This window comes from Sturnus vulgaris, chromosome Z, assembly GCF_052056855.1.
Source record: "Sturnus vulgaris isolate bStuVul1 chromosome Z, bStuVul1.hap1, whole genome shotgun sequence".
Taxonomy (NCBI): Eukaryota; Metazoa; Chordata; class Aves; order Passeriformes; family Sturnidae; genus Sturnus; species Sturnus vulgaris.
The window spans coordinates 74361408-74387822 of NC_142283.1; the positions used below are offsets into that span (position 1 = coordinate 74361408).

At 56.1% G+C, this 26415-nt stretch overlaps 7 protein-coding genes across 40 annotated transcripts in view; 1 reads left to right on the forward strand and 6 right to left on the reverse strand.

Annotated features, from left to right (window-relative positions):
* Positions 1–26415, forward strand: part of UBAP2 (ubiquitin associated protein 2) — a 224130-nt gene that overhangs the window by 150932 nt on the left and 46783 nt on the right. The window lies entirely within an intron of this gene.
* LOC148219927 (interferon-like) lies at positions 4755–5330 on the reverse strand. The gene has a single exon (XM_088156302.1). The coding sequence runs from the start codon at positions 5328–5330 to the stop codon at positions 4755–4757; it is 576 nt and encodes a 191-aa protein (XP_088012428.1).
* LOC148219928 (interferon-like) lies at positions 8515–9090 on the reverse strand. The gene has a single exon (XM_088156303.1). It carries the CDS (start codon positions 9088–9090, stop codon positions 8515–8517), a length of 576 nt encoding a protein of 191 aa, XP_088012429.1.
* LOC148219929 (interferon-like) lies at positions 12278–12853 on the reverse strand. Its single transcript, XM_088156304.1, has one exon. The coding sequence runs from the start codon at positions 12851–12853 to the stop codon at positions 12278–12280; it is 576 nt and encodes a 191-aa protein (XP_088012430.1).
* Positions 16041–16616, reverse strand: LOC148219930 (interferon-like). Its single transcript, XM_088156305.1, has one exon. The coding sequence runs from the start codon at positions 16614–16616 to the stop codon at positions 16041–16043; it is 576 nt and encodes a 191-aa protein (XP_088012431.1).
* On the reverse strand, positions 19804–20379 carry LOC148219931 (interferon-like). Its single transcript, XM_088156306.1, has one exon. It carries the CDS (start codon positions 20377–20379, stop codon positions 19804–19806), a length of 576 nt encoding a protein of 191 aa, XP_088012432.1.
* Positions 23567–24142, reverse strand: LOC148219932 (interferon-like). Its single transcript, XM_088156307.1, has one exon. The coding sequence runs from the start codon at positions 24140–24142 to the stop codon at positions 23567–23569; it is 576 nt and encodes a 191-aa protein (XP_088012433.1).

Genomic DNA, 26415 nt, shown 5'->3' on the forward strand with positions numbered 1-26415 from the left:
CACTCAGTCTGTTCTCAGTCCCTCCGATGCCCGGAAATGCCGCAGCCCAGGCCAGACCTAGTGGGCCACGGGTGTGAGCTCCTGGGGCTCTTCTGGGTTTTCAGTCCGGAGCAGGTTGGAACAACTCCGAGAAGAAGGTTAAAAAAAAAAAATAAGATAAAATAAAAGAAAATCCCTCCAAAAACCCGCCAGAGTCCAGGTAGCTTCTTGGCGTCAGCTAGGCAGAACAAGTAAGCAAAAGCAAAGGAGAGCCTCTGTGCAGCTGTCCACTGTGCATAGCACAGTCAGTGTGAAGGATGCTGGGGAGCTAGTGCAGTCTGTGATAACAAACTCAGCGCCTATTGCCTCCTCCTTGACTCCTGGACCCAGTCTTAAAGCTGCAGAACTCAATTTGCAAGACCAAGAGAAGATTGGGGATACAAGCATCCTAAAGTGGCCCCAATGCACAGCCTCGGGGTGTTTTTATTTGGTGGTGATGGCCAAAATTTGGCCGTGTTTTTCCAAAGGGGTTGCTGCAGGATCATGCTTGGGCAAGTGGCGTGTGGAAGAGTGGGCAGAGGATGTTTGGAGCAGGACTGGGGGTAGGTGTTGAGTGGAGACGGTTGTCCTCTGGCCCAAAGAGTAGCTGCAGTGCTAGTGAGATGAGAGGCAGTGGCGAGCATTTTTGTCCTAGGTCTTTATTTTTTCTGGCATATAGAAGTGAGTAAGTAGAAGAATAAATAGCTGAATAAATAAATAAATAAACAAACAAACAAACAAATAAATAAATGAACAAATAAATAAATAAAATAAACAAGTCACGGTGTAACCACGTCGAGGAAGTCCTTTGTGCGAATCCCTGGGAGAGGCTGTATGAATGCAGGCGCAGTGGCTGTAGGCTGCGGTTGCCGTGCGGTGCTTCCAGCCGTGTCCGTTGTCCCAGGTTGGGGGGGTGAGGTGGGTTTGGGGCGCAGGTGTGGGGGCGTGGGGGTGGGTTGGTGTGTGGGCGTTGGTGCTAGCGGCGCATGGCGCGCGTGAGGCTGTGGAGGTGCCGTAAAGAGGCGCGAGCTTCGAGGCGGACGTGGTCCCAGGCGCAGGCGCTGTGGTTGTGGGCGTGGAGGAAGCTCTGGATGCGACTGAAGTACTTGTTGATGGTGAGCAGCGGGTTGCGTGGTCCTTGGAAGAGCGCGGCGTTGTCGGGGAGGCATTGCTCGAGGTGGTGGACGTGGTGCTGGAGTTTGTTGAGGAGGGCGCTGCGAGGCTGGGCGGGCCAGTGCTGGCGGGTGGCGTTGGTGCTGAGGGTGTGGAAGAGGTGCTGGAGGATGCGCAGGGCGGTGGCGGCGGCTTGGCGCGGGAGGAGGTTGTTGTGCGGGAGGGTGTCGGGGAAGAAGGGCCGCTCTTGGAGGTGGCAGGGCTGGGCGTGGCTGGGAGCCATGTCGTGGAGGAGGCGCAGGGCGTCGCCGGGGAAGGCGTCGTCGTGTGTCCAGAGGTGTTGGCAGGCGAGGGTGGTGGCGAGAGCGGTGAGGAGGAGCAGGAGGGCCGTGGCTGCGTGCGGCAGGCGTGGCCGTGTGGCTGTGGGCGCAGCAGCCATGCTGGGGCTGTGTGTGCTGTGGGGTGGTGCTGGGCAGGAGGCTGGTGGGGCTGGGTGGCGCTGGTTGTGCCGGTGGTGGCTGTGCTTGGGGTGCTGCGGGGCTTGGGGCTTTGTATGGCGGCAGGTTTCCCTTCATCGCTTTCTGATTGCTGGGAGTTTCCGCCCGTGCTTTCCAGTCGGGGCTGGTGGCTGTGGTGGTCTCGGGGCAGCGTTTTGTTGGGGTGCGTGTGGTTGGGGATTGTGGTGGCAGCGGTGTGCCGGGGGAGAGTGGCAGTAGTGGGTTGTGAAAGCGATGGGTCAGAGGCGTCGGGGCCAGGTGCGTTGGGGAGGGGTGTTGGGTGTTCCCTTGCAGCTGCAGGGCCAGCTTTAGGGCCTGTAGTGTGCAGCTGAAGTCTCCTATGTGCCTAGGATCGGTTTCCACCTGGAAAGCTGTGGTAGTGGCTGTGGTCACTTTTCCTTTCAGTTTGTGGCTTGCCTTTATTTTCATCTTTGCCAGCGTTTTCCTTTTGTGGTTGCAAAGGATGTGCAGTGATGTCAAGTGGGCCGGGCCTGGGTTTCTCGGTCATGCAGTGAATGCCTGGGGCAGTGGCGGTGTGCAAGGGGCTGTCTGTGGGCATGGGCCTTGGAGCCGTGAGAGTGTTCTTGCACGGAGGTTGCCTTGGTGCACTCTTGGATTCTGAAGTGTCAGCCAGCAAGACATGAAAAAACTAGGCAAAGCGAAGGAGGAGTGGGAAAAGAGGAAGAGCTTTGCTGCTCGTGCGTTGCTTGCTTTGTGTCCGTGGCCCCACGTGTTGAGCCCCCGTGCGTGGGCACGGTTGTTTTTGCCCTGCTTGCGTGGATGAGGCAGCAGAGAGCGAAAGGCGACTGTCGTCCGTCAAAGAAGTGCTGTTGTGTTTTGGAATTGGTAGAGGCCTCTCCTGGGAGAGCGTGTCCCGCTCAGGGCTCTTTAGTTCGTGAGCGGGAGGGCTGGAGCTCTTGGAGGGGATGGCTGTGGAGATGCAGGGAGGAGCCGAGCACATGACTTGTGAGAAAGGCTGGGGGAGCCGAGCTTCTTCTTCAGCTGGAGTAGAGAAGATTTGCAGGTAGTTTCAGATGTCTTTAAAGAAAGGCCCAAAATGCAGGGAGCGGTGAAGAGGAATTGGTGGTGCTTTGAGATGTGCGTGGGGGATGATGTGGCTGGGGCTTGTGGGGACATAGTGGGATTGTTGCTATGAGTGGAGTGTGGAATTTGAAACTTTTAGGCTTTTGGGGAAAAGAGGCTGTGGAGATGAGCCGTTGTTTGTAGCCTGGCGTGTCAGCGAGCTGCAGCCGCAGTGCGGAAGTCGTCAAAGGCCAAGGGTGGGAGCCCTGCATGAAGAATGAAGGTGCCAAGGGCAGCGTAGGATAGGATGAGGTTTGAGCCCACGGAGGGAACCGGAATATGTTGGCGTGCATTGGGACCTGATGAGATTCACGCGTGAGTGCTGAGGGAATTGTTCTATGGAGTTGCTTGGCCAAGGTGGATGATTTTTGGGAAGCGGTGCTTGTCAGTTGAAGTCCTTGGAAAGTGGAAGTAGGGAAATACGACGGCTGTTTTTGCAAAGGGAAAAGCAGAAGAGCGTGGGAACTGCAGAGCAGTGAGTGTGAGCTTTGTTGCAGGCCAAATGATGAGGCTGCTTCTCCGGGAAAGAGAAATTCCGCTAAGACGGCTGGAAAACAAGGAGGTGATTGGTAGGAGGGAAGATGGCTTTGCGAAGTGGAAGCTCGCCATTCCCGGAAGTTTTGTTGTTCTGTGGCTCGGGCTAGGCAGCACTGGTGGCTAGGGGCAGAGGGAGTGACCTGGTGTGCCTGGACTTGTGCAAAGGGTTTGACGCTGTCCTACACGACCTCGTTGCTGATCCATGGATTGGATGGCTGGAGTACGGCATGGCTTAAAGTGATGAGCTGCAGCGTGTCTTTCCGGCATGTCGTGGTTTAGGGCAATTTTGGGAGGAAACCTCTGAATGGGGTCCGTCTAGGAAAGAGATTCAAGTAGTCCCTCCCCCAGCTGGTTTGAGGAAATACTTCCTTGGAGAGAAGTGGAAAATAAACTCTTTATTTAACCGGGAGAGCGCTTCCCAGCCCAAAAGTGAACGTACTAAACCGCAAAGCCTCTTGCTGCTCCGAAGAGATGACAAATTCAGAAGAGTCCCTTTGGTGGGTCGCAGCCCGGCTCGCTCAGTCTGTTCTCAGTCCCTCCGATGCCCGGAAATGCCGCAGCCCAGGCCAGACCTAGTGGGCCACGGCTGTGAGCTCCTGGGGCTCTTCTGGGTTTTCAGTCCGGAGCAGGTTGGAACAACTCCGAGAAGAAGGTTAAAAAAAAAAAAAAAAGATAAAATAAAAGAAAATCCCTCCAAAAACCCGCCAGAGTCCAGGTAGCTTCTTGGCGTCAGCTAGGCAGAACAAGTAAGCAAAAGCAAAGGAGAGCCTCTGTGCAGCTGTCCACTGTGCATAGCACAGTCAGTGTGAAGGATGCTGGGGAGCTAGTGCAGTCTGTGATAACAAACTCAGCGCCTATTGCCTCCTCCTTGACTCCTGGACCCAGTCTTAAAGCTGCAGAACTCAATTTGCAAGACCAAGAGAAGATTGGGGATACAAGCATCCTAAAGTGGCCCCAATGCACAGCCTCGGGGTGTTTTTATTTGGTGGTGATGGCCAAAATTTGGCCGTGTTTTTCCAAAGGGGTTGCTGCAGGATCATGCTTGGGCAAGTGGCGTGTGGAAGAGTGGGCAGAGGATGTTTGGAGCAGGACTGGGGGTAGGTGTTGAGTGGAGACGGTTGTCCTCTGGCCCAAAGAGTAGCTGCAGTGCTAGTGAGATGAGAGGCAGTGGCGAGCATTTTTGTCCTAGGTCTTTATTTTTTCTGGCATATAGAAGTGAGTAAGTAGAAGAATAAATAGCTGAATAAATAAATAAACAAACAAACAAACAAACAAATAAATGAACAAATAAATAAATAAAATAAACAAGTCACGGTGTAACCACGTCGAGGAAGTCCTTTGTGCGAATCCCTGGGAGAGGCTGTATGAATGCAGGCGCAGTGGCTGTAGGCTGCGGTTGCCGTGCGGTGCTTCCAGCCGTGTCCGTTGTCCCAGGTTGGGGGGGTGAGGTGGGTTTGGGGCGCAGGTGTGGGGGCGTGGGGGTGGGTTGGTGTGTGGGCGTTGGTGCTAGCGGCGCATGGCGCGCGTGAGGCTGTGGAGGTGCCGTAAAGAGGCGCGAGCTTCGAGGCGGACGTGGTCCCAGGCGCAGGCGCTGTGGTTGTGGGCGTGGAGGAAGCTCTGGATGCGACTGAAGTACTTGTTGATGGTGAGCAGCGGGTTGCGTGGTCCTTGGAAGAGCGCGGCGTTGTCGGGGAGGCATTGCTCGAGGTGGTGGACGTGGTGCTGGAGTTTGTTGAGGAGGGCGCTGCGAGGCTGGGCGGGCCAGTGCTGGCGGGTGGCGTTGGTGCTGAGGGTGTGGAAGAGGTGCTGGAGGATGCGCAGGGCGGTGGCGGCGGCTTGGCGCGGGAGGAGGTTGTTGTGCGGGAGGGTGTCGGGGAAGAAGGGCCGCTCTTGGAGGTGGCAGGGCTGGGCGTGGCTGGGAGCCATGTCGTGGAGGAGGCGCAGGGCGTCGCCGGGGAAGGCGTCGTCGTGTGTCCAGAGGTGTTGGCAGGCGAGGGTGGTGGCGAGAGCGGTGAGGAGGAGCAGGAGGGCCGTGGCTGCGTGCGGCAGGCGTGGCCGTGTGGCTGTGGGCGCAGCAGCCATGCTGGGGCTGTGTGTGCTGTGGGGTGGTGCTGGGCAGGAGGCTGGTGGGGCTGGGTGGCGCTGGTTGTGCCGGTGGTGGCTGTGCTTGGGGTGCTGCGGGGCTTGGGGCTTTGTATGGCGGCAGGTTTCCCTTCATCGCTTTCTGATTGCTGGGAGTTTCCGCCCGTGCTTTCCAGTCGGGGCTGGTGGCTGTGGTGGTCTCGGGGCAGCGTTTTGTTGGGGTGCGTGTGGTTGGGGATTGTGGTGGCAGCGGTGTGCCGGGGGAGAGTGGCAGTAGTGGGTTGTGAAAGCGATGGGTCAGAGGCGTCGGGGCCAGGTGTGTTGGGGAGGGGTGTTGGGTGTTCCCTTGCAGCTGCAGGGCCAGCTTTAGGGCCTGTAGTGTGCAGCTGAAGTCTCCTATGTGCCTAGGATCGGTTTCCACCTGGAAAGCTGTGGTAGTGGCTGTGGTCACTTTTCCTTTCAGTTTGTGGCTTGCCTTTATTTTCATCTTTGCCAGCGTTTTCCTTTTGTGGTTGCAAAGGATGTGCAGTGATGTCAAGTGGGCTGGGCCTGGGTTTCTCGGTCATGCAGTGAATGCCCGGGGCAGTGGCGGTGTGCAAGGGGCTGTCTGTGGGCATGGGCCTTGGAGCCGTGAGAGTGTTCTTGCACGGAGGTTGCCTTGGTGCACTCTTGGATTCTGAAGTGTCAGCCAGCAAGACATGAAAAAACTAGGCAAAGCGAAGGAGGAGTGGGAAAAGAGGAAGAGCTTTGCTGCTCGTGCGTTGCTTGCTTTGTGTCCGTGACCCCACGTGTTGAGCCCCCGTGCGTGGGCACGGTTGTTTTTGCCCTGCTTGCGTGGATGAGGCAGCAGAGAGCGAAAGGCGACTGTCGTCCGTCAAAGAAGTGCTGTTGTGTTTTGGAATTGGTAGAGGCCTCTCCTGGGAGAGCGTGTCCCGCTCAGGGCTCTTTAGTTCGTGAGCGGGAGGGCTGGAGCTCTTGGAGGGGATGGCTGTGGAGATGCAGGGAGGAGCCGAGCACATGACTTGTGAGAAAGGCTGGGGGAGCCGAGCTTCTTCTTCAGCTGGAGTAGAGAAGATTTGCAGGTAGTTTCAGATGTCTTTAAAGAAAGGCCCAAAATGCAGGGAGCGGTGAAGAGGAATTGGTGGTGCTTTGAGATGTGCGTGGGGGATGATGTGGCTGGGGCTTGAGGGGACATAGTGGGATTGTTGCTATGAGTGGAGTGTGGAATTTGAAACTTTTAGGCTTTTGGGGAAAAGAGGCTGTGGAGATGAGCCGTTGTTTGTAGCCTGGCGTGTCAGCGAGCTGCAGCCGCAGTGCGGAAGGCGTCAAAGGCCAAGGGTGGGAGCCCTGCATGAAGAATGAAGGTGCCAAGGGCAGCGTAGGATAGGATGAGGTTTGAGCCCACGGAGGGAACCGGAATATGTTGGCGTGCATTGGGACCTGATGAGATTCACGCGTGAGTGCTGAGGGAATTGTTCTATGGAGTTGCTTGGCCAAGGTGGATGATTTTTGGGAAGCGGTGCTTGTCAGTTGAAGTCCTTGGAAAGTGGAAGTAGGGAAATACAACGGCTGTTTTTGCAAAGGGAAAAGCAGAAGAGCGTGGGAACTGCAGAGCAGTGAGTGTGAGCTTTGTTGCAGGCCAAATGATGAGGCTGCTTCTCCGGGAAAGAGAAATTCCGCTAAGACGGCTGGAAAACAAGGAGGTGATTGGTAGGAGGGAAGATGGCTTTGCGAAGTGGAAGCTCGCCATTCCCGGAAGTTTTGTTGTTCTGTGGCTCGGGCTAGGCAGCACTGGTGGCTAGGGGCAGAGGGAGTGACCTGGTGTGCCTGGACTTGTGCAAAGGGTTTGACGCTGTCCTACACGACCTCGTTGCTGATCCATGGATTGGATGGCTGGAGTACGGCATGGCTTAAAGTGATGAGCTGCAGCGTGTCTTTCCGGCATGTCGTGGTTTAGGGCAATTTTGGGAGGAAACCTCTGAATGGGGTCCGTCTAGGAAAGAGATTCAAGTAGTCCCTCCCCCAGCTGGTTTGAGGAAATACTTCCTTGGAGAGAAGTGGAAAATAAACTCTTTATTTAACCGGGAGAGCGCTTCCCAGCCCAAAAGTGAACGTACTAAACCGCAAAGCCTCTTGCTGCTCCGAAGAGATGACAAATTCAGAAGAGTCCCTTTGGTGGGTCGCAGCCCGGCTCGCTCAGTCTGTTCTCAGTCCCTCCGATGCCCGGAAATGCCGCAGCCCAGGCCAGACCTAGTGGGCCACGGCTGTGAGCTCCTGGGGCTCTTCTGGGTTTTCAGTCCGGAGCAGGTTGGAACAACTCCGAGAAGAAGGTTAAAAAAAAAAAAAAAAGATAAAATAAAAGAAAATCCCTCCAAAAACCCGCCAGAGTCCAGGTAGCTTCTTGGCGTCAGCTAGGCAGAACAAGTAAGCAAAAGCAAAGGAGAGCCTCTGTGCAGCTGTCCACTGTGCATAGCACAGTCAGTGTGAAGGATGCTGGGGAGCTAGTGCAGTCTGTGATAACAAACTCAGTGCCTATTGCCTCCTCCTTGACTCCTGGACCCAGTCTTAAAGCTGCAGAACTCAATTTGCAAGACCAAGAGAAGATTGGGGATACAAGCATCCTAAAGTGGCCCCAATGCACAGCCTCGGGGTGTTTTTATTTGGTGGTGATGGCCAAAATTTGGCCGTGTTTTTCCAAAGGGGTTGCTGCAGGATCATGCTTGGGCAAGTGGCGTGTGGAAGAGTGGGCAGAGGATGTTTGGAGCAGGACTGGGGGTAGGTGTTGAGTGGAGACGGTTGTCCTCTGGCCCAAAGAGTAGCTGCAGTGCTAGTGAGATGAGAGGCAGTGGCGAGCATTTTTGTCCTAGGTCTTTATTTTTTCTGGCATATAGAAGTGAGTAAGTAGAAGAATAAATAGCTGAATAAATAAATAAACAAACAAACAAACAAACAAACAAATGAACAAATAAATAAATAAAATAAACAAGTCACGGTGTAACCACGTCGAGGAAGTCCTTTGTGCGAATCCCTGGGAGAGGCTGTATGAATGCAGGCGCAGTGGCTGTAGGCTGCGGTTGCCGTGCGGTGCTTCCAGCCGTGTCCGTTGTCCCAGGTTGGGGGGGTGAGGTGGGTTTGGGGCGCAGGTGTGGGGGCGTGGGGGTGGGTTGGTGTGTGGGCGTTGGTGCTAGCGGCGCATGGCGCGCGTGAGGCTGTGGAGGTGCCGTAAAGAGGCGCGAGCTTCGAGGCGGACGTGGTCCCAGGCGCAGGCGCTGTGGTTGTGGGCGTGGAGGAAGCTCTGGATGCGACTGAAGTACTTGTTGATGGTGAGCAGCGGGTTGCGTGGTCCTTGGAAGAGCGCGGCGTTGTCGGGGAGGCATTGCTCGAGGTGGTGGACGTGGTGCTGGAGTTTGTTGAGGAGGGCGCTGCGAGGCTGGGCGGGCCAGTGCTGGCGGGTGGCGTTGGTGCTGAGGGTGTGGAAGAGGTGCTGGAGGATGCGCAGGGCGGTGGCGGCGGCTTGGCGCGGGAGGAGGTTGTTGTGCGGGAGGGTGTCGGGGAAGAAGGGCCGCTCTTGGAGGTGGCAGGGCTGGGCGTGGCTGGGAGCCATGTCGTGGAGGAGGCGCAGGGCGTCGCCGGGGAAGGCGTCGTCGTGTGTCCAGAGGTGTTGGCAGGCGAGGGTGGTGGCGAGAGCGGTGAGGAGGAGCAGGAGGGCCGTGGCTGCGTGCGGCAGGCGTGGCCGTGTGGCTGTGGGCGCAGCAGCCATGCTGGGGCTGTGTGTGCTGTGGGGTGGTGCTGGGCAGGAGGCTGGTGGGGCTGGGTGGCGCTGGTTGTGCCGGTGGTGGCTGTGCTTGGGGTGCTGCGGGGCTTGGGGCTTTGTATGGCGGCAGGTTTCCCTTCATCGCTTTCTGATTGCTGGGAGTTTCCGCCCGTGCTTTCCAGTCGGGGCTGGTGGCTGTGGTGGTCTCGGGGCAGCGTTTTGTTGGGGTGCGTGTGGTTGGGGATTGTGGTGGCAGCGGTGTGCCGGGGGAGAGTGGCAGTAGTGGGTTGTGAAAGCGATGGGTCAGAGGCGTCGGGGCCAGGTGTGTTGGGGAGGGGTGTTGGGTGTTCCCTTGCAGCTGCAGGGCCAGCTTTAGGGCCTGTAGTGTGCAGCTGAAGTCTCCTATGTGCCTAGGATCGGTTTCCACCTGGAAAGCTGTGGTAGTGGCTGTGGTCACTTTTCCTTTCAGTTTGTGGCTTGCCTTTATTTTCATCTTTGCCAGCGTTTTCCTTTTGTGGTTGCAAAGGATGTGCAGTGATGTCAAGTGGGCCGGGCCTGGGTTTCTCGGTCATGCAGTGAATGCCTGGGGCAGTGGCGGTGTGCAAGGGGCTGTTTGTGGGCATGGGCCTTGGAGCCGTGAGAGTGTTCTTGCACGGAGGTTGCCTTGGTGCACTCTTGGATTCTGAAGTGTCAGCCAGCAAGACATGAAAAAACTAGGCAAAGCGAAGGAGGAGTGGGAAAAGAGGAAGAGCTTTGCTGCTCGTGCGTTGCTTGCTTTGTGTCCGTGACCCCACGTGTTGAGCCCCCGTGCGTGGGCACGGTTGTTTTTGCCCTGCTTGCGTGGATGAGGCAGCAGAGAGCGAAAGGCGACTGTCGTCCGTCAAAGAAGTGCTGTTGTGTTTTGGAATTGGTAGAGGCCTCTCCTGGGAGAGCGTGTCCCGCTCAGGGCTCTTTAGTTCGTGAGCGGGAGGGCTGGAGCTCTTGGAGGGGATGGCTGTGGAGATGCAGGGAGGAGCCGAGCACATGACTTGTGAGAAAGGCTGGGGGAGCCGAGCTTCTTCTTCAGCTGGAGTAGAGAAGATTTGCAGGTAGTTTCAGATGTCTTTAAAGAAAGGCCCAAAATGCAGGGAGCGGTGAAGAGGAATTGGTGGTGCTTTGAGATGTGCGTGGGGGATGATGTGGCTGGGGCTTGTGGGGACATAGTGGGATTGTTGCTATGAGTGGAGTGTGGAATTTGAAACTTTTAGGCTTTTGGGGAAAAGAGGCTGTGGAGATGAGCCGTTGTTTGTAGCCTGGCGTGTCAGCGAGCTGCAGCCGCAGTGCGGAAGTCGTCAAAGGCCAAGGGTGGGAGCCCTGCATGAAGAATGAAGGTGCCAAGGGCAGCGTAGGATAGGATGAGGTTTGAGCCCACGGAGGGAACCGGAATATGTTGGCGTGCATTGGGACCTGATGAGATTCACGCGTGAGTGCTGAGGGAATTGTTCTATGGAGTTGCTTGGCCAAGGTGGATGATTTTTGGGAAGCGGTGCTTGTCAGTTGAAGTCCTTGGAAAGTGGAAGTAGGGAAATACAACGGCTGTTTTTGCAAAGGGAAAAGCAGAAGAGCGTGGGAACTGCAGAGCAGTGAGTGTGAGCTTTGTTGCAGGCCAAATGATGAGGCTGCTTCTCCGGGAAAGAGAAATTCCGCTAAGACGGCTGGAAAACAAGGAGGTGATTGGTAGGAGGGAAGATGGCTTTGCGAAGTGGAAGCTCGCCATTCCCGGAAGTTTTGTTGTTCTGTGGCTCGGGCTAGGCAGCACTGGTGGCTAGGGGCAGAGGGAGTGACCTGGTGTGCCTGGACTTGTGCAAAGGGTTTGACGCTGTCCTACACGACCTCGTTGCTGATCCATGGATTGGATGGCTGGAGTACGGCATGGCTTAAAGTGATGAGCTGCAGCGTGTCTTTCCGGCATGTCGTGGTTTAGGGCAATTTTGGGAGGAAACCTCTGAATGGGGTCCGTCTAGGAAAGAGATTCAAGTAGTCCCTCCCCCAGCTGGTTTGAGGAAATACTTCCTTGGAGAGAAGTGGAAAATAAACTCTTTATTTAACCGGGAGAGCGCTTCCCAGCCCAAAAGTGAACGTACTAAACCGCAAAGCCTCTTGCTGCTCCGAAGAGATGACAAATTCAGAAGAGTCCCTTTGGTGGGTCGCAGCCCGGCTCGCTCAGTCTGTTCTCAGTCCCTCCGATGCCCGGAAATGCCGCAGCCCAGGCCAGACCTAGTGGGCCACGGGTGTGAGCTCCTGGGGCTCTTCTGGGTTTTCAGTCCGGAGCAGGTTGGAACAACTCCGAGAAGAAGGTTAAAAAAAAAAAATAAGATAAAATAAAAGAAAATCCCTCCAAAAACCCGCCAGAGTCCAGGTAGCTTCTTGGCGTCAGCTAGGCAGAACAAGTAAGCAAAAGCAAAGGAGAGCCTCTGTGCAGCTGTCCACTGTGCATAGCACAGTCAGTGTGAAGGATGCTGGGGAGCTAGTGCAGTCTGTGATAACAAACTCAGCGCCTATTGCCTCCTCCTTGACTCCTGGACCCAGTCTTAAAGCTGCAGAACTCAATTTGCAAGACCAAGAGAAGATTGGGGATACAAGCATCCTAAAGTGGCCCCAATGCACAGCCTCGGGGTGTTTTTATTTGGTGGTGATGGCCAAAATTTGGCCGTGTTTTTCCAAAGGGGTTGCTGCAGGATCATGCTTGGGCAAGTGGCGTGTGGAAGAGTGGGCAGAGGATGTTTGGAGCAGGACTGGGGGTAGGTGTTGAGTGGAGACGGTTGTCCTCTGGCCCAAAGAGTAGCTGCAGTGCTAGTGAGATGAGAGGCAGTGGCGAGCATTTTTGTCCTAGGTCTTTATTTTTTCTGGCATATAGAAGTGAGTAAGTAGAAGAATAAATAGCTGAATAAATAAATAAACAAACAAACAAACAAACAAACAAATAAATGAACAAATAAATAAATAAAATAAACAAGTCACGGTGTAACCACGTCGAGGAAGTCCTTTGTGCGAATCCCTGGGAGAGGCTGTATGAATGCAGGCGCAGTGGCTGTAGGCTGCGGTTGCCGTGCGGTGCTTCCAGCCGTGTCCGTTGTCCCAGGTTGGGGGGGTGAGGTGGGTTTGGGGCGCAGGTGTGGGGGCGTGGGGGTGGGTTGGTGTGTGGGCGTTGGTGCTAGCGGCGCATGGCGCGCGTGAGGCTGTGGAGGTGCCGTAAAGAGGCGCGAGCTTCGAGGCGGACGTGGTCCCAGGCGCAGGCGCTGTGGTTGTGGGCGTGGAGGAAGCTCTGGATGCGACTGAAGTACTTGTTGATGGTGAGCAGCGGGTTGCGTGGTCCTTGGAAGAGCGCGGCGTTGTCGGGGAGGCATTGCTCGAGGTGGTGGACGTGGTGCTGGAGTTTGTTGAGGAGGGCGCTGCGAGGCTGGGCGGGCCAGTGCTGGCGGGTGGCGTTGGTGCTGAGGGTGTGGAAGAGGTGCTGGAGGATGCGCAGGGCGGTGGCGGCGGCTTGGCGCGGGAGGAGGTTGTTGTGCGGGAGGGTGTCGGGGAAGAAGGGCCGCTCTTGGAGGTGGCAGGGCTGGGCGTGGCTGGGAGCCATGTCGTGGAGGAGGCGCAGGGCGTCGCCGGGGAAGGCGTCGTCGTGTGTCCAGAGGTGTTGGCAGGCGAGGGTGGTGGCGAGAGCGGTGAGGAGGAGCAGGAGGGCCGTGGCTGCGTGCGGCAGGCGTGGCCGTGTGGCTGTGGGCGCAGCAGCCATGCTGGGGCTGTGTGTGCTGTGGGGTGGTGCTGGGCAGGAGGCTGGTGGGGCTGGGTGGCGCTGGTTGTGCCGGTGGTGGCTGTGCTTGGGGTGCTGCGGGGCTTGGGGCTTTGTATGGCGGCAGGTTTCCCTTCATCGCTTTCTGATTGCTGGGAGTTTCCGCCCGTGCTTTCCAGTCGGGGCTGGTGGCTGTGGTGGTCTCGGGGCAGCGTTTTGTTGGGGTGCGTGTGGTTGGGGATTGTGGTGGCAGCGGTGTGCCGGGGGAGAGTGGCAGTAGTGGGTTGTGAAAGCGATGGGTCAGAGGCGTCGGGGCCAGGTGTGTTGGGGAGGGGTGTTGGGTGTTCCCTTGCAGCTGCAGGGCCAGCTTTAGGGCCTGTAGTGTGCAGCTGAAGTCTCCTATGTGCCTAGGATCGGTTTCCACCTGGAAAGCTGTGGTAGTGGCTGTGGTCACTTTTCCTTTCAGTTTGTGGCTTGCCTTTATTTTCATCTTTGCCAGCGTTTTCCTTTTGTGGTTGCAAAGGATGTGCAGTGATGTCAAGTGGGCCGGGCCTGGGTTTCTCGGTCATGCAGTGAATGCCTGGGGCAGTGGCGGTGTGCAAGGGGCTGTCTGTGGGCATGGGCCTTGGAGCCGTGAGAGTGTTCTTGCACGGAGGTTGCCTTGGTGCACTCTTGGATTCTGAAGTGTCAGCCAGCAAGACATGAAAAAACTAGGCAAAGCGAAGGAGGAGTGGGAAAAGAGGAAGAGCTTTGCTGCTCGTGCGTTGCTTGCTTTGTGTCCGTGACCCCACGTGTTGAGCCCCCGTGCGTGGGCACGGTTGTTTTTGCCCTGCTTGCGTGGATGAGGCAGCAGAGAGCGAAAGGCGACTGTCGTCCGTCAAAGAAGTGCTGTTGTGTTTTGGAATTGGTAGAGGCCTCTCCTGGGAGAGCGTGTCCCGCTCAGGGCTCTTTAGTTCGTGAGCGGGAGGGCTGGAGCTCTTGGAGGGGATGGCTGTGGAGATGCAGGGAGGAGCCGAGCACATGACTTGTGAGAAAGGCTGGGGGAGCCGAGCTTCTTCTTCAGCTGGAGTAGAGAAGATTTGCAGGTAGTTTCAGATGTCTTTAAAGAAAGGCCCAAAATGCAGGGAGCGGTGAAGAGGAATTGGTGGTGCTTTGAGATGTGCGTGGGGGATGATGTGGCTGGGGCTTGTGGGGACATAGTGGGATTGTTGCTATGAGTGGAGTGTGGAATTTGAAACTTTTAGGCTTTTGGGGAAAAGAGGCTGTGGAGATGAGCCGTTGTTTGTAGCCTGGCGTGTCAGCGAGCTGCAGCCGCAGTGCGGAAGTCGTCAAAGGCCAAGGGTGGGAGCCCTGCATGAAGAATGAAGGTGCCAAGGGCAGCGTAGGATAGGATGAGGTTTGAGCCCACGGAGGGAACCGGAATATGTTGGCGTGCATTGGGACCTGATGAGATTCACGCGTGAGTGCTGAGGGAATTGTTCTATGGAGTTGCTTGGCCAAGGTGGATGATTTTTGGGAAGCGGTGCTTGTCAGTTGAAGTCCTTGGAAAGTGGAAGTAGGGAAATACGACGGCTGTTTTTGCAAAGGGAAAAGCAGAAGAGCGTGGGAACTGCAGAGCAGTGAGTGTGAGCTTTGTTGCAGGCCAAACGATGAGGCTGCTTCTCCGGGAAAGAGAAATTCCGCTAAGACGGCTGGAAAACAAGGAGGTGATTGGTAGGAGGGAAGATGGCTTTGCGAAGTGGAAGCTCGCCATTCCCGGAAGTTTTGTTGTTCTGTGGCTCGGGCTAGGCAGCACTGGTGGCTAGGGGCAGAGGGAGTGACCTGGTGTGCCTGGACTTGTGCAAAGGGTTTGACGCTGTCCTACACGACCTCGTTGCTGATCCATGGATTGGATGGCTGGAGTACGGCATGGCTTAAAGTGATGAGCTGCAGCGTGTCTTTCCGGCATGTCGTGGTTTAGGGCAATTTTGGGAGGAAACCTCTGAATGGGGTCCGTCTAGGAAAGAGATTCAAGTAGTCCCTCCCCCAGCTGGTTTGAGGAAATACTTCCTTGGAGAGAAGTGGAAAATAAACTCTTTATTTAACCGGGAGAGCGCTTCCCAGCCCAAAAGTGAACGTACTAAACCGCAAAGCTTCTTGCTGCTCCGAAGAGATGACAAATTCAGAAGAGTCCCTTTGGTGGGTCGCAGCCCGGCTCACTCAGTCTGTTCTCAGTCCCTCCGATGCCCGGAAATGCCGCAGCCCAGGCCAGACCTAGTGGGCCACGGGTGTGAGCTCCTGGGGCTCTTCTGGGTTTTCAGTCCGGAGCAGGTTGGAACAACTCCGAGAAGAAGGTTAAAAAAAAAAAATAAGATAAAATAAAAGAAAATCCCTCCAAAAACCCGCCAGAGTCCAGGTAGCTTCTTGGCGTCAGCTAGGCAGAACAAGTAAGCAAAAGCAAAGGAGAGCCTCTGTGCAGCTGTCCACTGTGCATAGCACAGTCAGTGTGAAGGATGCTGGGGAGCTAGTGCAGTCTGTGATAACAAACTCAGCGCCTATTGCCTCCTCCTTGACTCCTGGACCCAGTCTTAAAGCTGCAGAACTCAATTTGCAAGACCAAGAGAAGATTGGGGATACAAGCATCCTAAAGTGGCCCCAATGCACAGCCTCGGGGTGTTTTTATTTGGTGGTGATGGCCAAAATTTGGCCGTGTTTTTCCAAAGGGGTTGCTGCAGGATCATGCTTGGGCAAGTGGCGTGTGGAAGAGTGGGCAGAGGATGTTTGGAGCAGGACTGGGGGTAGGTGTTGAGTGGAGACGGTTGTCCTCTGGCCCAAAGAGTAGCTGCAGTGCTAGTGAGATGAGAGGCAGTGGCGAGCATTTTTGTCCTAGGTCTTTATTTTTTCTGGCATATAGAAGTGAGTAAGTAGAAGAATAAATAGCTGAATAAATAAATAAACAAACAAACAAACAAACAAACAAATAAATGAACAAATAAATAAATAAAATAAACAAGTCACGGTGTAACCACGTCGAGGAAGTCCTTTGTGCGAATCCCTGGGAGAGGCTGTATGAATGCAGGCGCAGTGGCTGTAGGCTGCGGTTGCCGTGCGGTGCTTCCAGCCGTGTCCGTTGTCCCAGGTTGGGGGGGTGAGGTGGGTTTGGGGCGCAGGTGTGGGGGCGTGGGGGTGGGTTGGTGTGTGGGCGTTGGTGCTAGCGGCGCATGGCGCGCGTGAGGCTGTGGAGGTGCCGTAAAGAGGCGCGAGCTTCGAGGCGGACGTGGTCCCAGGCGCAGGCGCTGTGGTTGTGGGCGTGGAGGAAGCTCTGGATGCGACTGAAGTACTTGTTGATGGTGAGCAGCGGGTTGCGTGGTCCTTGGAAGAGCGCGGCGTTGTCGGGGAGGCATTGCTCGAGGTGGTGGACGTGGTGCTGGAGTTTGTTGAGGAGGGCGCTGCGAGGCTGGGCGGGCCAGTGCTGGCGGGTGGCGTTGGTGCTGAGGGTGTGGAAGAGGTGCTGGAGGATGCGCAGGGCGGTGGCGGCGGCTTGGCGCGGGAGGAGGTTGTTGTGCGGGAGGGTGTCGGGGAAGAAGGGCCGCTCTTGGAGGTGGCAGGGCTGGGCGTGGCTGGGAGCCATGTCGTGGAGGAGGCGCAGGGCGTCGCCGGGGAAGGCGTCGTCGTGTGTCCAGAGGTGTTGGCAGGCGAGGGTGGTGGCGAGAGCGGTGAGGAGGAGCAGGAGGGCCGTGGCTGCGTGCGGCAGGCGTGGCCGTGTGGCTGTGGGCGCAGCAGCCATGCTGGGGCTGTGTGTGCTGTGGGGTGGTGCTGGGCAGGAGGCTGGTGGGGCTGGGTGGCGCTGGTTGTGCCGGTGGTGGCTGTGCTTGGGGTGCTGCGGGGCTTGGGGCTTTGTATGGCGGCAGGTTTCCCTTCATCGCTTTCTGATTGCTGGGAGTTTCCGCCCGTGCTTTCCAGTCGGGGCTGGTGGCTGTGGTGGTCTCGGGGCAGCGTTTTGTTGGGGTGCGTGTGGTTGGGGATTGTGGTGGCAGCGGTGTGCCGGGGGAGAGTGGCAGTAGTGGGTTGTGAAAGCGATGGGTCAGAGGCGTCGGGGCCAGGTGTGTTGGGGAGGGGTGTTGGGTGTTCCCTTGCAGCTGCAGGGCCAGCTTTAGGGCCTGTAGTGTGCAGCTGAAGTCTCCTATGTGCCTAGGATCGGTTTCCACCTGGAAAGCTGTGGTAGTGGCTGTGGTCACTTTTCCTTTCAGTTTGTGGCTTGCCTTTATTTTCATCTTTGCCAGCGTTTTCCTTTTGTGGTTGCAAAGGATGTGCAGTGATGTCAAGTGGGCCGGGCCTGGGTTTCTCGGTCATGCAGTGAATGCCTGGGGCAGTGGCGGTGTGCAAGGGGCTGTCTGTGGGCATGGGCCTTGGAGCCGTGAGAGTGTTCTTGCACGGAGGTTGCCTTGGTGCACTCTTGGATTCTGAAGTGTCAGCCAGCAAGACATGAAAAAACTAGGCAAAGCGAAGGAGGAGTGGGAAAAGAGGAAGAGCTTTGCTGCTCGTGCGTTGCTTGCTTTGTGTCCGTGACCCCACGTGTTGAGCCCCCGTGCGTGGGCACGGTTGTTTTTGCCCTGCTTGCGTGGATGAGGCAGCAGAGAGCGAAAGGCGACTGTCGTCCGTCAAAGAAGTGCTGTTGTGTTTTGGAATTGGTAGAGGCCTCTCCTGGGAGAGCGTGTCCCGCTCAGGGCTCTTTAGTTCGTGAGCGGGAGGGCTGGAGCTCTTGGAGGGGATGGCTGTGGAGATGCAGGGAGGAGCCGAGCACATGACTTGTGAGAAAGGCTGGGGGAGCCGAGCTTCTTCTTCAGCTGGAGTAGAGAAGATTTGCAGGTAGTTTCAGATGTCTTTAAAGAAAGGCCCAAAATGCAGGGAGCGGTGAAGAGGAATTGGTGGTGCTTTGAGATGTGCGTGGGGGATGATGTGGCTGGGGCTTGTGGGGACATAGTGGGATTGTTGCTATGAGTGGAGTGTGGAATTTGAAACTTTTAGGCTTTTGGGGAAAAGAGGCTGTGGAGATGAGCCGTTGTTTGTAGCCTGGCGTGTCAGCGAGCTGCAGCCGCAGTGCGGAAGTCGTCAAAGGCCAAGGGTGGGAGCCCTGCATGAAGAATGAAGGTGCCAAGGGCAGCGTAGGATAGGATGAGGTTTGAGCCCACGGAGGGAACCGGAATATGTTGGCGTGCATTGGGACCTGATGAGATTCACGCGTGAGTGCTGAGGGAATTGTTCTATGGAGTTGCTTGGCCAAGGTGGATGATTTTTGGGAAGCGGTGCTTGTCAGTTGAAGTCCTTGGAAAGTGGAAGTAGGGAAATACAACGGCTGTTTTTGCAAAGGGAAAAGCAGAAGAGCGTGGGAACTGCAGAGCAGTGAGTGTGAGCTTTGTTGCAGGCCAAATGATGAGGCTGCTTCTCCGGGAAAGAGAAATTCCGCTAAGACGGCTGGAAAACAAGGAGGTGATTGGTAGGAGGGAAGATGGCTTTGCGAAGTGGAAGCTCGCCATTCCCGGAAGTTTTGTTGTTCTGTGGCTCGGGCTAGGCAGCACTGGTGGCTAGGGGCAGAGGGAGTGACCTGGTGTGCCTGGACTTGTGCAAAGGGTTTGACGCTGTCCTACACGACCTCGTTGCTGATCCATGGATTGGATGGCTGGAGTACGGCATGGCTTAAAGTGATGAGCTGCAGCGTGTCTTTCCGGCATGTCGTGGTTTAGGGCAATTTTGGGAGGAAACCTCTGAATGGGGTCCGTCTAGGAAAGAGATTCAAGTAGTCCCTCCCCCAGCTGGTTTGAGGAAATACTTCCTTGGAGAGAAGTGGAAAATAAACTCTTTATTTAACCGGGAGAGCGCTTCCCAGCCCAAAAGTGAACGTACTAAACCGCAAAGCCTCTTGCTGCTCCGAAGAGATGACAAATTCAGAAGAGTCCCTTTGGTGGGTCGCAGCCCGGCTCGCTCAGTCTGTTCTCAGTCCCTCCGATGCCCGGAAATGCCGCAGCCCAGGCCAGACCTAGTGGGCCACGGCTGTGAGCTCCTGGGGCTCTTCTGGGTTTTCAGTCCGGAGCAGGTTGGAACAACTCCGAGAAGAAGGTTAAAAAAAAAAAATAAGATAAAATAAAAGAAAATCCCTCCAAAAACCCGCCAGAGTCCAGGTAGCTTCTTGGCGTCAGCTAGGCAGAACAAGTAAGCAAAAGCAAAGGAGAGCCTCTGTGCAGCTGTCCACTGTGCATAGCACAGTCAGTGTGAAGGATGCTGGGGAGCTAGTGCAGTCTGTGATAACAAACTCAGCGCCTATTGCCTCCTCCTTGACTCCTGGACCCAGTCTTAAAGCTGCAGAACTCAATTTGCAAGACCAAGAGAAGATTGGGGATACAAGCATCCTAAAGTGGCCCCAATGCACAGCCTCGGGGTGTTTTTATTTGGTGGTGATGGCCAAAATTTGGCCGTGTTTTTCCAAAGGGGTTGCTGCAGGATCATGCTTGGGCAAGTGGCGTGTGGAAGAGTGGGCAGAGGATGTTTGGAGCAGGACTGGGGGTAGGTGTTGAGTGGAGACGGTTGTCCTCTGGCCCAAAGAGTAGCTGCAGTGCTAGTGAGATGAGAGGCAGTGGCGAGCATTTTTGTCCTAGGTCTTTATTTTTTCTGGCATATAGAAGTGAGTAAGTAGAAGAATAAATAGCTGAATAAATAAATAAACAAACAAACAAACAAACAAACAAATAAATGAACAAATAAATAAATAAAATAAACAAGTCACGGTGTAACCACGTCGAGGAAGTCCTTTGTGCGAATCCCTGGGAGAGGCTGTATGAATGCAGGCGCAGTGGCTGTAGGCTGCGGTTGCCGTGCGGTGCTTCCAGCCGTGTCCGTTGTCCCAGGTTGGGGGGGTGAGGTGGGTTTGGGGCGCAGGTGTGGGGGCGTGGGGGTGGGTTGGTGTGTGGGCGTTGGTGCTAGCGGCGCATGGCGCGCGTGAGGCTGTGGAGGTGCCGTAAAGAGGCGCGAGCTTCGAGGCGGACGTGGTCCCAGGCGCAGGCGCTGTGGTTGTGGGCGTGGAGGAAGCTCTGGATGCGACTGAAGTACTTGTTGATGGTGAGCAGCGGGTTGCGTGGTCCTTGGAAGAGCGCGGCGTTGTCGGGGAGGCATTGCTCGAGGTGGTGGACGTGGTGCTGGAGTTTGTTGAGGAGGGCGCTGCGAGGCTGGGCGGGCCAGTGCTGGCGGGTGGCGTTGGTGCTGAGGGTGTGGAAGAGGTGCTGGAGGATGCGCAGGGCGGTGGCGGCGGCTTGGCGCGGGAGGAGGTTGTTGTGCGGGAGGGTGTCGGGGAAGAAGGGCCGCTCTTGGAGGTGGCAGGGCTGGGCGTGGCTGGGAGCCATGTCGTGGAGGAGGCGCAGGGCGTCGCCGGGGAAGGCGTCGTCGTGTGTCCAGAGGTGTTGGCAGGCGAGGGTGGTGGCGAGAGCGGTGAGGAGGAGCAGGAGGGCCGTGGCTGCGTGCGGCAGGCGTGGCCGTGTGGCTGTGGGCGCAGCAGCCATGCTGGGGCTGTGTGTGCTGTGGGGTGGTGCTGGGCAGGAGGCTGGTGGGGCTGGGTGGCGCTGGTTGTGCCGGTGGTGGCTGTGCTTGGGGTGCTGCGGGGCTTGGGGCTTTGTATGGCGGCAGGTTTCCCTTCATCGCTTTCTGATTGCTGGGAGTTTCCGCCCGTGCTTTCCAGTCGGGGCTGGTGGCTGTGGTGGTCTCGGGGCAGCGTTTTGTTGGGGTGCGTGTGGTTGGGGATTGTGGTGGCAGCGGTGTGCCGGGGGAGAGTGGCAGTAGTGGGTTGTGAAAGCGATGGGTCAGAGGCGTCGGGGCCAGGTGTGTTGGGGAGGGGTGTTGGGTGTTCCCTTGCAGCTGCAGGGCCAGCTTTAGGGCCTGTAGTGTGCAGCTGAAGTCTCCTATGTGCCTAGGATCGGTTTCCACCTGGAAAGCTGTGGTAGTGGCTGTGGTCACTTTTCCTTTCAGTTTGTGGCTTGCCTTTATTTTCATCTTTGCCAGCGTTTTCCTTTTGTGGTTGCAAAGGATGTGCAGTGATGTCAAGTGGGCCGGGCCTGGGTTTCTCGGTCATGCAGTGAATGCCTGGGGCAGTGGCGGTGTGCAAGGGGCTGTCTGTGGGCATGGGCCTTGGAGCCGTGAGAGTGTTCTTGCACGGAGGTTGCCTTGGTGCACTCTTGGATTCTGAAGTGTCAGCCAGCAAGACATGAAAAAACTAGGCAAAGCGAAGGAGGAGTGGGAAAAGAGGAAGAGCTTTGCTGCTCGTGCGTTGCTTGCTTTGTGTCCGTGACCCCACGTGTTGAGCCCCCGTGCGTGGGCACGGTTGTTTTTGCCCTGCTTGCGTGGATGAGGCAGCAGAGAGCGAAAGGCGACTGTCGTCCGTCAAAGAAGTGCTGTTGTGTTTTGGAATTGGTAGAGGCCTCTCCTGGGAGAGCGTGTCCCGCTCAGGGCTCTTTAGTTCGTGAGCGGGAGGGCTGGAGCTCTTGGAGGGGATGGCTGTGGAGATGCAGGGAGGAGCCGAGCACATGACTTGTGAGAAAGGCTGGGGGAGCCGAGCTTCTTCTTCAGCTGGAGTAGAGAAGATTTGCAGGTAGTTTCAGATGTCTTTAAAGAAAGGCCCAAAATGCAGGGAGCGGTGAAGAGGAATTGGTGGTGCTTTGAGATGTGCGTGGGGGATGATGTGGCTGGGGCTTGTGGGGACATAGTGGGATTGTTGCTATGAGTGGAGTGTGGAATTTGAAACTTTTAGGCTTTTGGGGAAAAGAGGCTGTGGAGATGAGCCGTTGTTTGTAGCCTGGCGTGTCAGCGAGCTGCAGCCGCAGTGCGGAAGTCGTCAAAGGCCAAGGGTGGGAGCCCTGCATGAAGAATGAAGGTGCCAAGGGCAGCGTAGGATAGGATGAGGTTTGAGCCCACGGAGGGAACCGGAATATGTTGGCGTGCATTGGGACCTGATGAGATTCACGCGTGAGTGCTGAGGGAATTGTTCTATGGAGTTGCTTGGCCAAGGTGGATGATTTTTGGGAAGCGGTGCTTGTCAGTTGAAGTCCTTGGAAAGTGGAAGTAGGGAAATACAACGGCTGTTTTTGCAAAGGGAAAAGCAGAAGAGCGTGGGAACTGCAGAGCAGTGAGTGTGAGCTTTGTTGCAGGCCAAATGATGAGGCTGCTTCTCCGGGAAAGAGAAATTCCGCTAAGACGGCTGGAAAACAAGGAGGTGATTGGTAGGAGGGAAGATGGCTTTGCGAAGTGGAAGCTCGCCATTCCCGGAAGTTTTGTTGTTCTGTGGCTCGGGCTAGGCAGCACTGGTGGCTAGGGGCAGAGGGAGTGACCTGGTGTGCCTGGACTTGTGCAAAGGGTTTGACGCTGTCCTACACGACCTCGTTGCTGATCCATGGATTGGATGGCTGGAGTACGGCATGGCTTAAAGTGATGAGCTGCAGCGTGTCTTTCCGGCATGTCGTGGTTTAGGGCAATTTTGGGAGGAAACCTCTGAATGGGGTCCGTCTAGGAAAGAGATTCAAGTAGTCCCTCCCCCAGCTGGTTTGAGGAAATACTTCCTTGGAGAGAAGTGGAAAATAAACTCTTTATTTAACCGGGAGAGCGCTTCCCAGCCCAAAAGTGAACGTACTAAACCGCAAAGCCTCTTGCTGCTCCGAAGAGATGACAAATTCAGAAGAGTCCCTTTGGTGGGTCACAGCCCGGCTCACTCAGTCTGTTCTCAGTCCCTCCGATGCCCGGAAATGCCGCAGCCCAGGCCAGACCTAGTGGGCCACGGGTGTGAGCTCCTGGGGCTCTTCTGGGTTTTCAGTCCGGAGCAGGTTGGAACAACTCCGAGAAGAAGGTTAAAAAAAAAAAATAAGATAAAATAAAAGAAAATCCCTCCAAAAACCCGCCAGAGTCCAGGTAGCTTCTTGGCGTCAGCTAGGCAGAACAAGTAAGCAAAAGCAAAGGAGAGCCTCTGTGCAGCTGTCCACTGTGCATAGCACAGTCAGTGTGAAGGATGCTGGGGAGCTAGTGCAGTCTGTGATAACAAACTCAGCGCCTATTGCCTCCTCCTTGACTCCTGGACCCAGTCTTAAAGCTGCAGAACTCAATTTGCAAGACCAAGAGAAGATTGGGGATACAAGCATCCTAAAGTGGCCCCAATGCACAGCCTCGGGGTGTTTTTATTTGGTGGTGATGGCCAAAATTTGGCCGTGTTTTTCCAAAGGGGTTGCTGCAGGATCATGCTTGGGCAAGTGGCGTGTGGAAGAGTGGGCAGAGGATGTTTGGAGCAGGACTGGGGGTAGGTGTTGAGTGGAGACGGTTGTCCTCTGGCCCAAAGAGTAGCTGCAGTGCTAGTGAGATGAGAGGCAGTGGCGAGCATTTTTGTCCTAGGTCTTTATTTTTTCTGGCATATAGAAGTGAGTAAGTAGAAGAATAAATAGCTGAATAAATAAATAAACAAACAAACAAACAAACAAACAAATAAATGAACAAATAAATAAATAAAATAAACAAGTCACGGTGTAACCACGTCGAGGAAGTCCTTTGTGCGAATCCCTGGGAGAGGCTGTATGAATGCAGGCGCAGTGGCTGTAGGCTGCGGTTGCCGTGCGGTGCTTCCAGCCGTGTCCGTTGTCCCAGGTTGGGGGGGTGAGGTGGGTTTGGGGCGCAGGTGTGGGGGCGTGGGGGTGGGTTGGTGTGTGGGCGTTGGTGCTAGCGGCGCATGGCGCGCGTGAGGCTGTGGAGGTGCCGTAAAGAGGCGCGAGCTTCGAGGCGGACGTGGTCCCAGGCGCAGGCGCTGTGGTTGTGGGCGTGGAGGAAGCTCTGGATGCGACTGAAGTACTTGTTGATGGTGAGCAGCGGGTTGCGTGGTCCTTGGAAGAGCGCGGCGTTGTCGGGGAGGCATTGCTCGAGGTGGTGGACGTGGTGCTGGAGTTTGTTGAGGAGGGCGCTGCGAGGCTGGGCGGGCCAGTGCTGGCGGGTGGCGTTGGTGCTGAGGGTGTGGAAGAGGTGCTGGAGGATGCGCAGGGCGGTGGCGGCGGCTTGGCGCGGGAGGAGGTTGTTGTGCGGGAGGGTGTCGGGGAAGAAGGGCCGCTCTTGGAGGTGGCAGGGCTGGGCGTGGCTGGGAGCCATGTCGTGGAGGAGGCGCAGGGCGTCGCCGGGGAAGGCGTCGTCGTGTGTCCAGAGGTGTTGGCAGGCGAGGGTGGTGGCGAGAGCGGTGAGGAGGAGCAGGAGGGCCGTGGCTGCGTGCGGCAGGCGTGGCCGTGTGGCTGTGGGCGCAGCAGCCATGCTGGGGCTGTGTGTGCTGTGGGGTGGTGCTGGGCAGGAGGCTGGTGGGGCTGGGTGGCGCTGGTTGTGCCGGTGGTGGCTGTGCTTGGGGTGCTGCGGGGCTTGGGGCTTTGTATGGCGGCAGGTTTCCCTTCATCGCTTTCTGATTGCTGGGAGTTTCCGCCCGTGCTTTCCAGTCGGGGCTGGTGGCTGTGGTGGTCTCGGGGCAGCGTTTTGTTGGGGTGCGTGTGGTTGGGGATTGTGGTGGCAGCGGTGTGCCGGGGGAGAGTGGCAGTAGTGGGTTGTGAAAGCGATGGGTCAGAGGCGTCGGGGCCAGGTGTGTTGGGGAGGGGTGTTGGGTGTTCCCTTGCAGCTGCAGGGCCAGCTTTAGGGCCTGTAGTGTGCAGCTGAAGTCTCCTATGTGCCTAGGATCGGTTTCCACCTGGAAAGCTGTGGTAGTGGCTGTGGTCACTTTTCCTTTCAGTTTGTGGCTTGCCTTTATTTTCATCTTTGCCAGCGTTTTCCTTTTGTGGTTGCAAAGGATGTGCAGTGATGTCAAGTGGGCCGGGCCTGGGTTTCTCGGTCATGCAGTGAATGCCTGGGGCAGTGGCGGTGTGCAAGGGGCTGTCTGTGGGCATGGGCCTTGGAGCCGTGAGAGTGTTCTTGCACGGAGGTTGCCTTGGTGCACTCTTGGATTCTGAAGTGTCAGCCAGCAAGACATGAAAAAACTAGGCAAAGCGAAGGAGGAGTGGGAAAAGAGGAAGAGCTTTGCTGCTCGTGCGTTGCTTGCTTTGTGTCCGTGACCCCACGTGTTGAGCCCCCGTGCGTGGGCACGGTTGTTTTTGCCCTGCTTGCGTGGATGAGGCAGCAGAGAGCGAAAGGCGACTGTCGTCCGTCAAAGAAGTGCTGTTGTGTTTTGGAATTGGTAGAGGCCTCTCCTGGGAGAGCGTGTCCCGCTCAGGGCTCTTTAGTTCGTGAGCGGGAGGGCTGGAGCTCTTGGAGGGGATGGCTGTGGAGATGCAGGGAGGAGCCGAGCACATGACTTGTGAGAAAGGCTGGGGGAGCCGAGCTTCTTCTTCAGCTGGAGTAGAGAAGATTTGCAGGTAGTTTCAGATGTCTTTAAAGAAAGGCCCAAAATGCAGGGAGCGGTGAAGAGGAATTGGTGGTGCTTTGAGATGTGCGTGGGGGATGATGTGGCTGGGGCTTGTGGGGACATAGTGGGATTGTTGCTATGAGTGGAGTGTGGAATTTGAAACTTTTAGGCTTTTGGGGAAAAGAGGCTGTGGAGATGAGCCGTTGTTTGTAGCCTGGCGTGTCAGCGAGCTGCAGCCGCAGTGCGGAAGTCGTCAAAGGCCAAGGGTGGGAGCCCTGCATGAAGAATGAAGGTGCCAAGGGCAGCGTAGGATAGGATGAGGTTTGAGCCCACGGAGGGAACCGGAATATGTTGGCGTGCATTGGGACCTGATGAGATTCACGCGTGAGTGCTGAGGGAATTGTTCTATGGAGTTGCTTGGCCAAGGTGGATGATTTTTGGGAAGCGGTGCTTGTCAGTTGAAGTCCTTGGAAAGTGGAAGTAGGGAAATACAACGGCTGTTTTTGCAAAGGGAAAAGCAGAAGAGCGTGGGAACTGCAGAGCAGTGAGTGTGAGCTTTGTTGCAGGCCAAATGATGAGGCTGCTTCTCCGGGAAAGAGAAATTCCGCTAAGACGGCTGGAAAACAAGGAGGTGATTGGTAGGAGGGAAGATGGCTTTGCGAAGTGGAAGCTCGCCATTCCCGGAAGTTTTGTTGTTCTGTGGCTCGGGCTAGGCAGCACTGGTGGCTAGGGGCAGAGGGAGTGACCTGGTGTGCCTGGACTTGTGCAAAGGGTTTGACGCTGTCCTACACGACCTCGTTGCTGATCCATGGATTGGATGGCTGGAGTACGGCATGGCTTAAAGTGATGAGCTGCAGCGTGTCTTTCCGGCATGTCGTGGTTTAGGGCAATTTTGGGAGGAAACCTCTGAATGGGGTCCGTCTAGGAAAGAGATTCAAGTAGTCCCTCCCCCAGCTGGTTTGAGGAAATACTTCCTTGGAGAGAAGTGGAAAATAAACTCTTTATTTAACCGGGAGAGCGCTTCCCAGCCCAAAAGTGAACGTACTAAACCGCAAAGCCTCTTGCTGCTCCGAAGAGATGACAAATTCAGAAGAGTCCCTTTGGTGGGTCACAGCCCGGCTCACTCAGTCTGTTCTCAGTCCCTCCGATGCCCGGAAATGCCGCAGCCCAGGCCAGACCTAGTGGGCCACGGGTGTGAGCT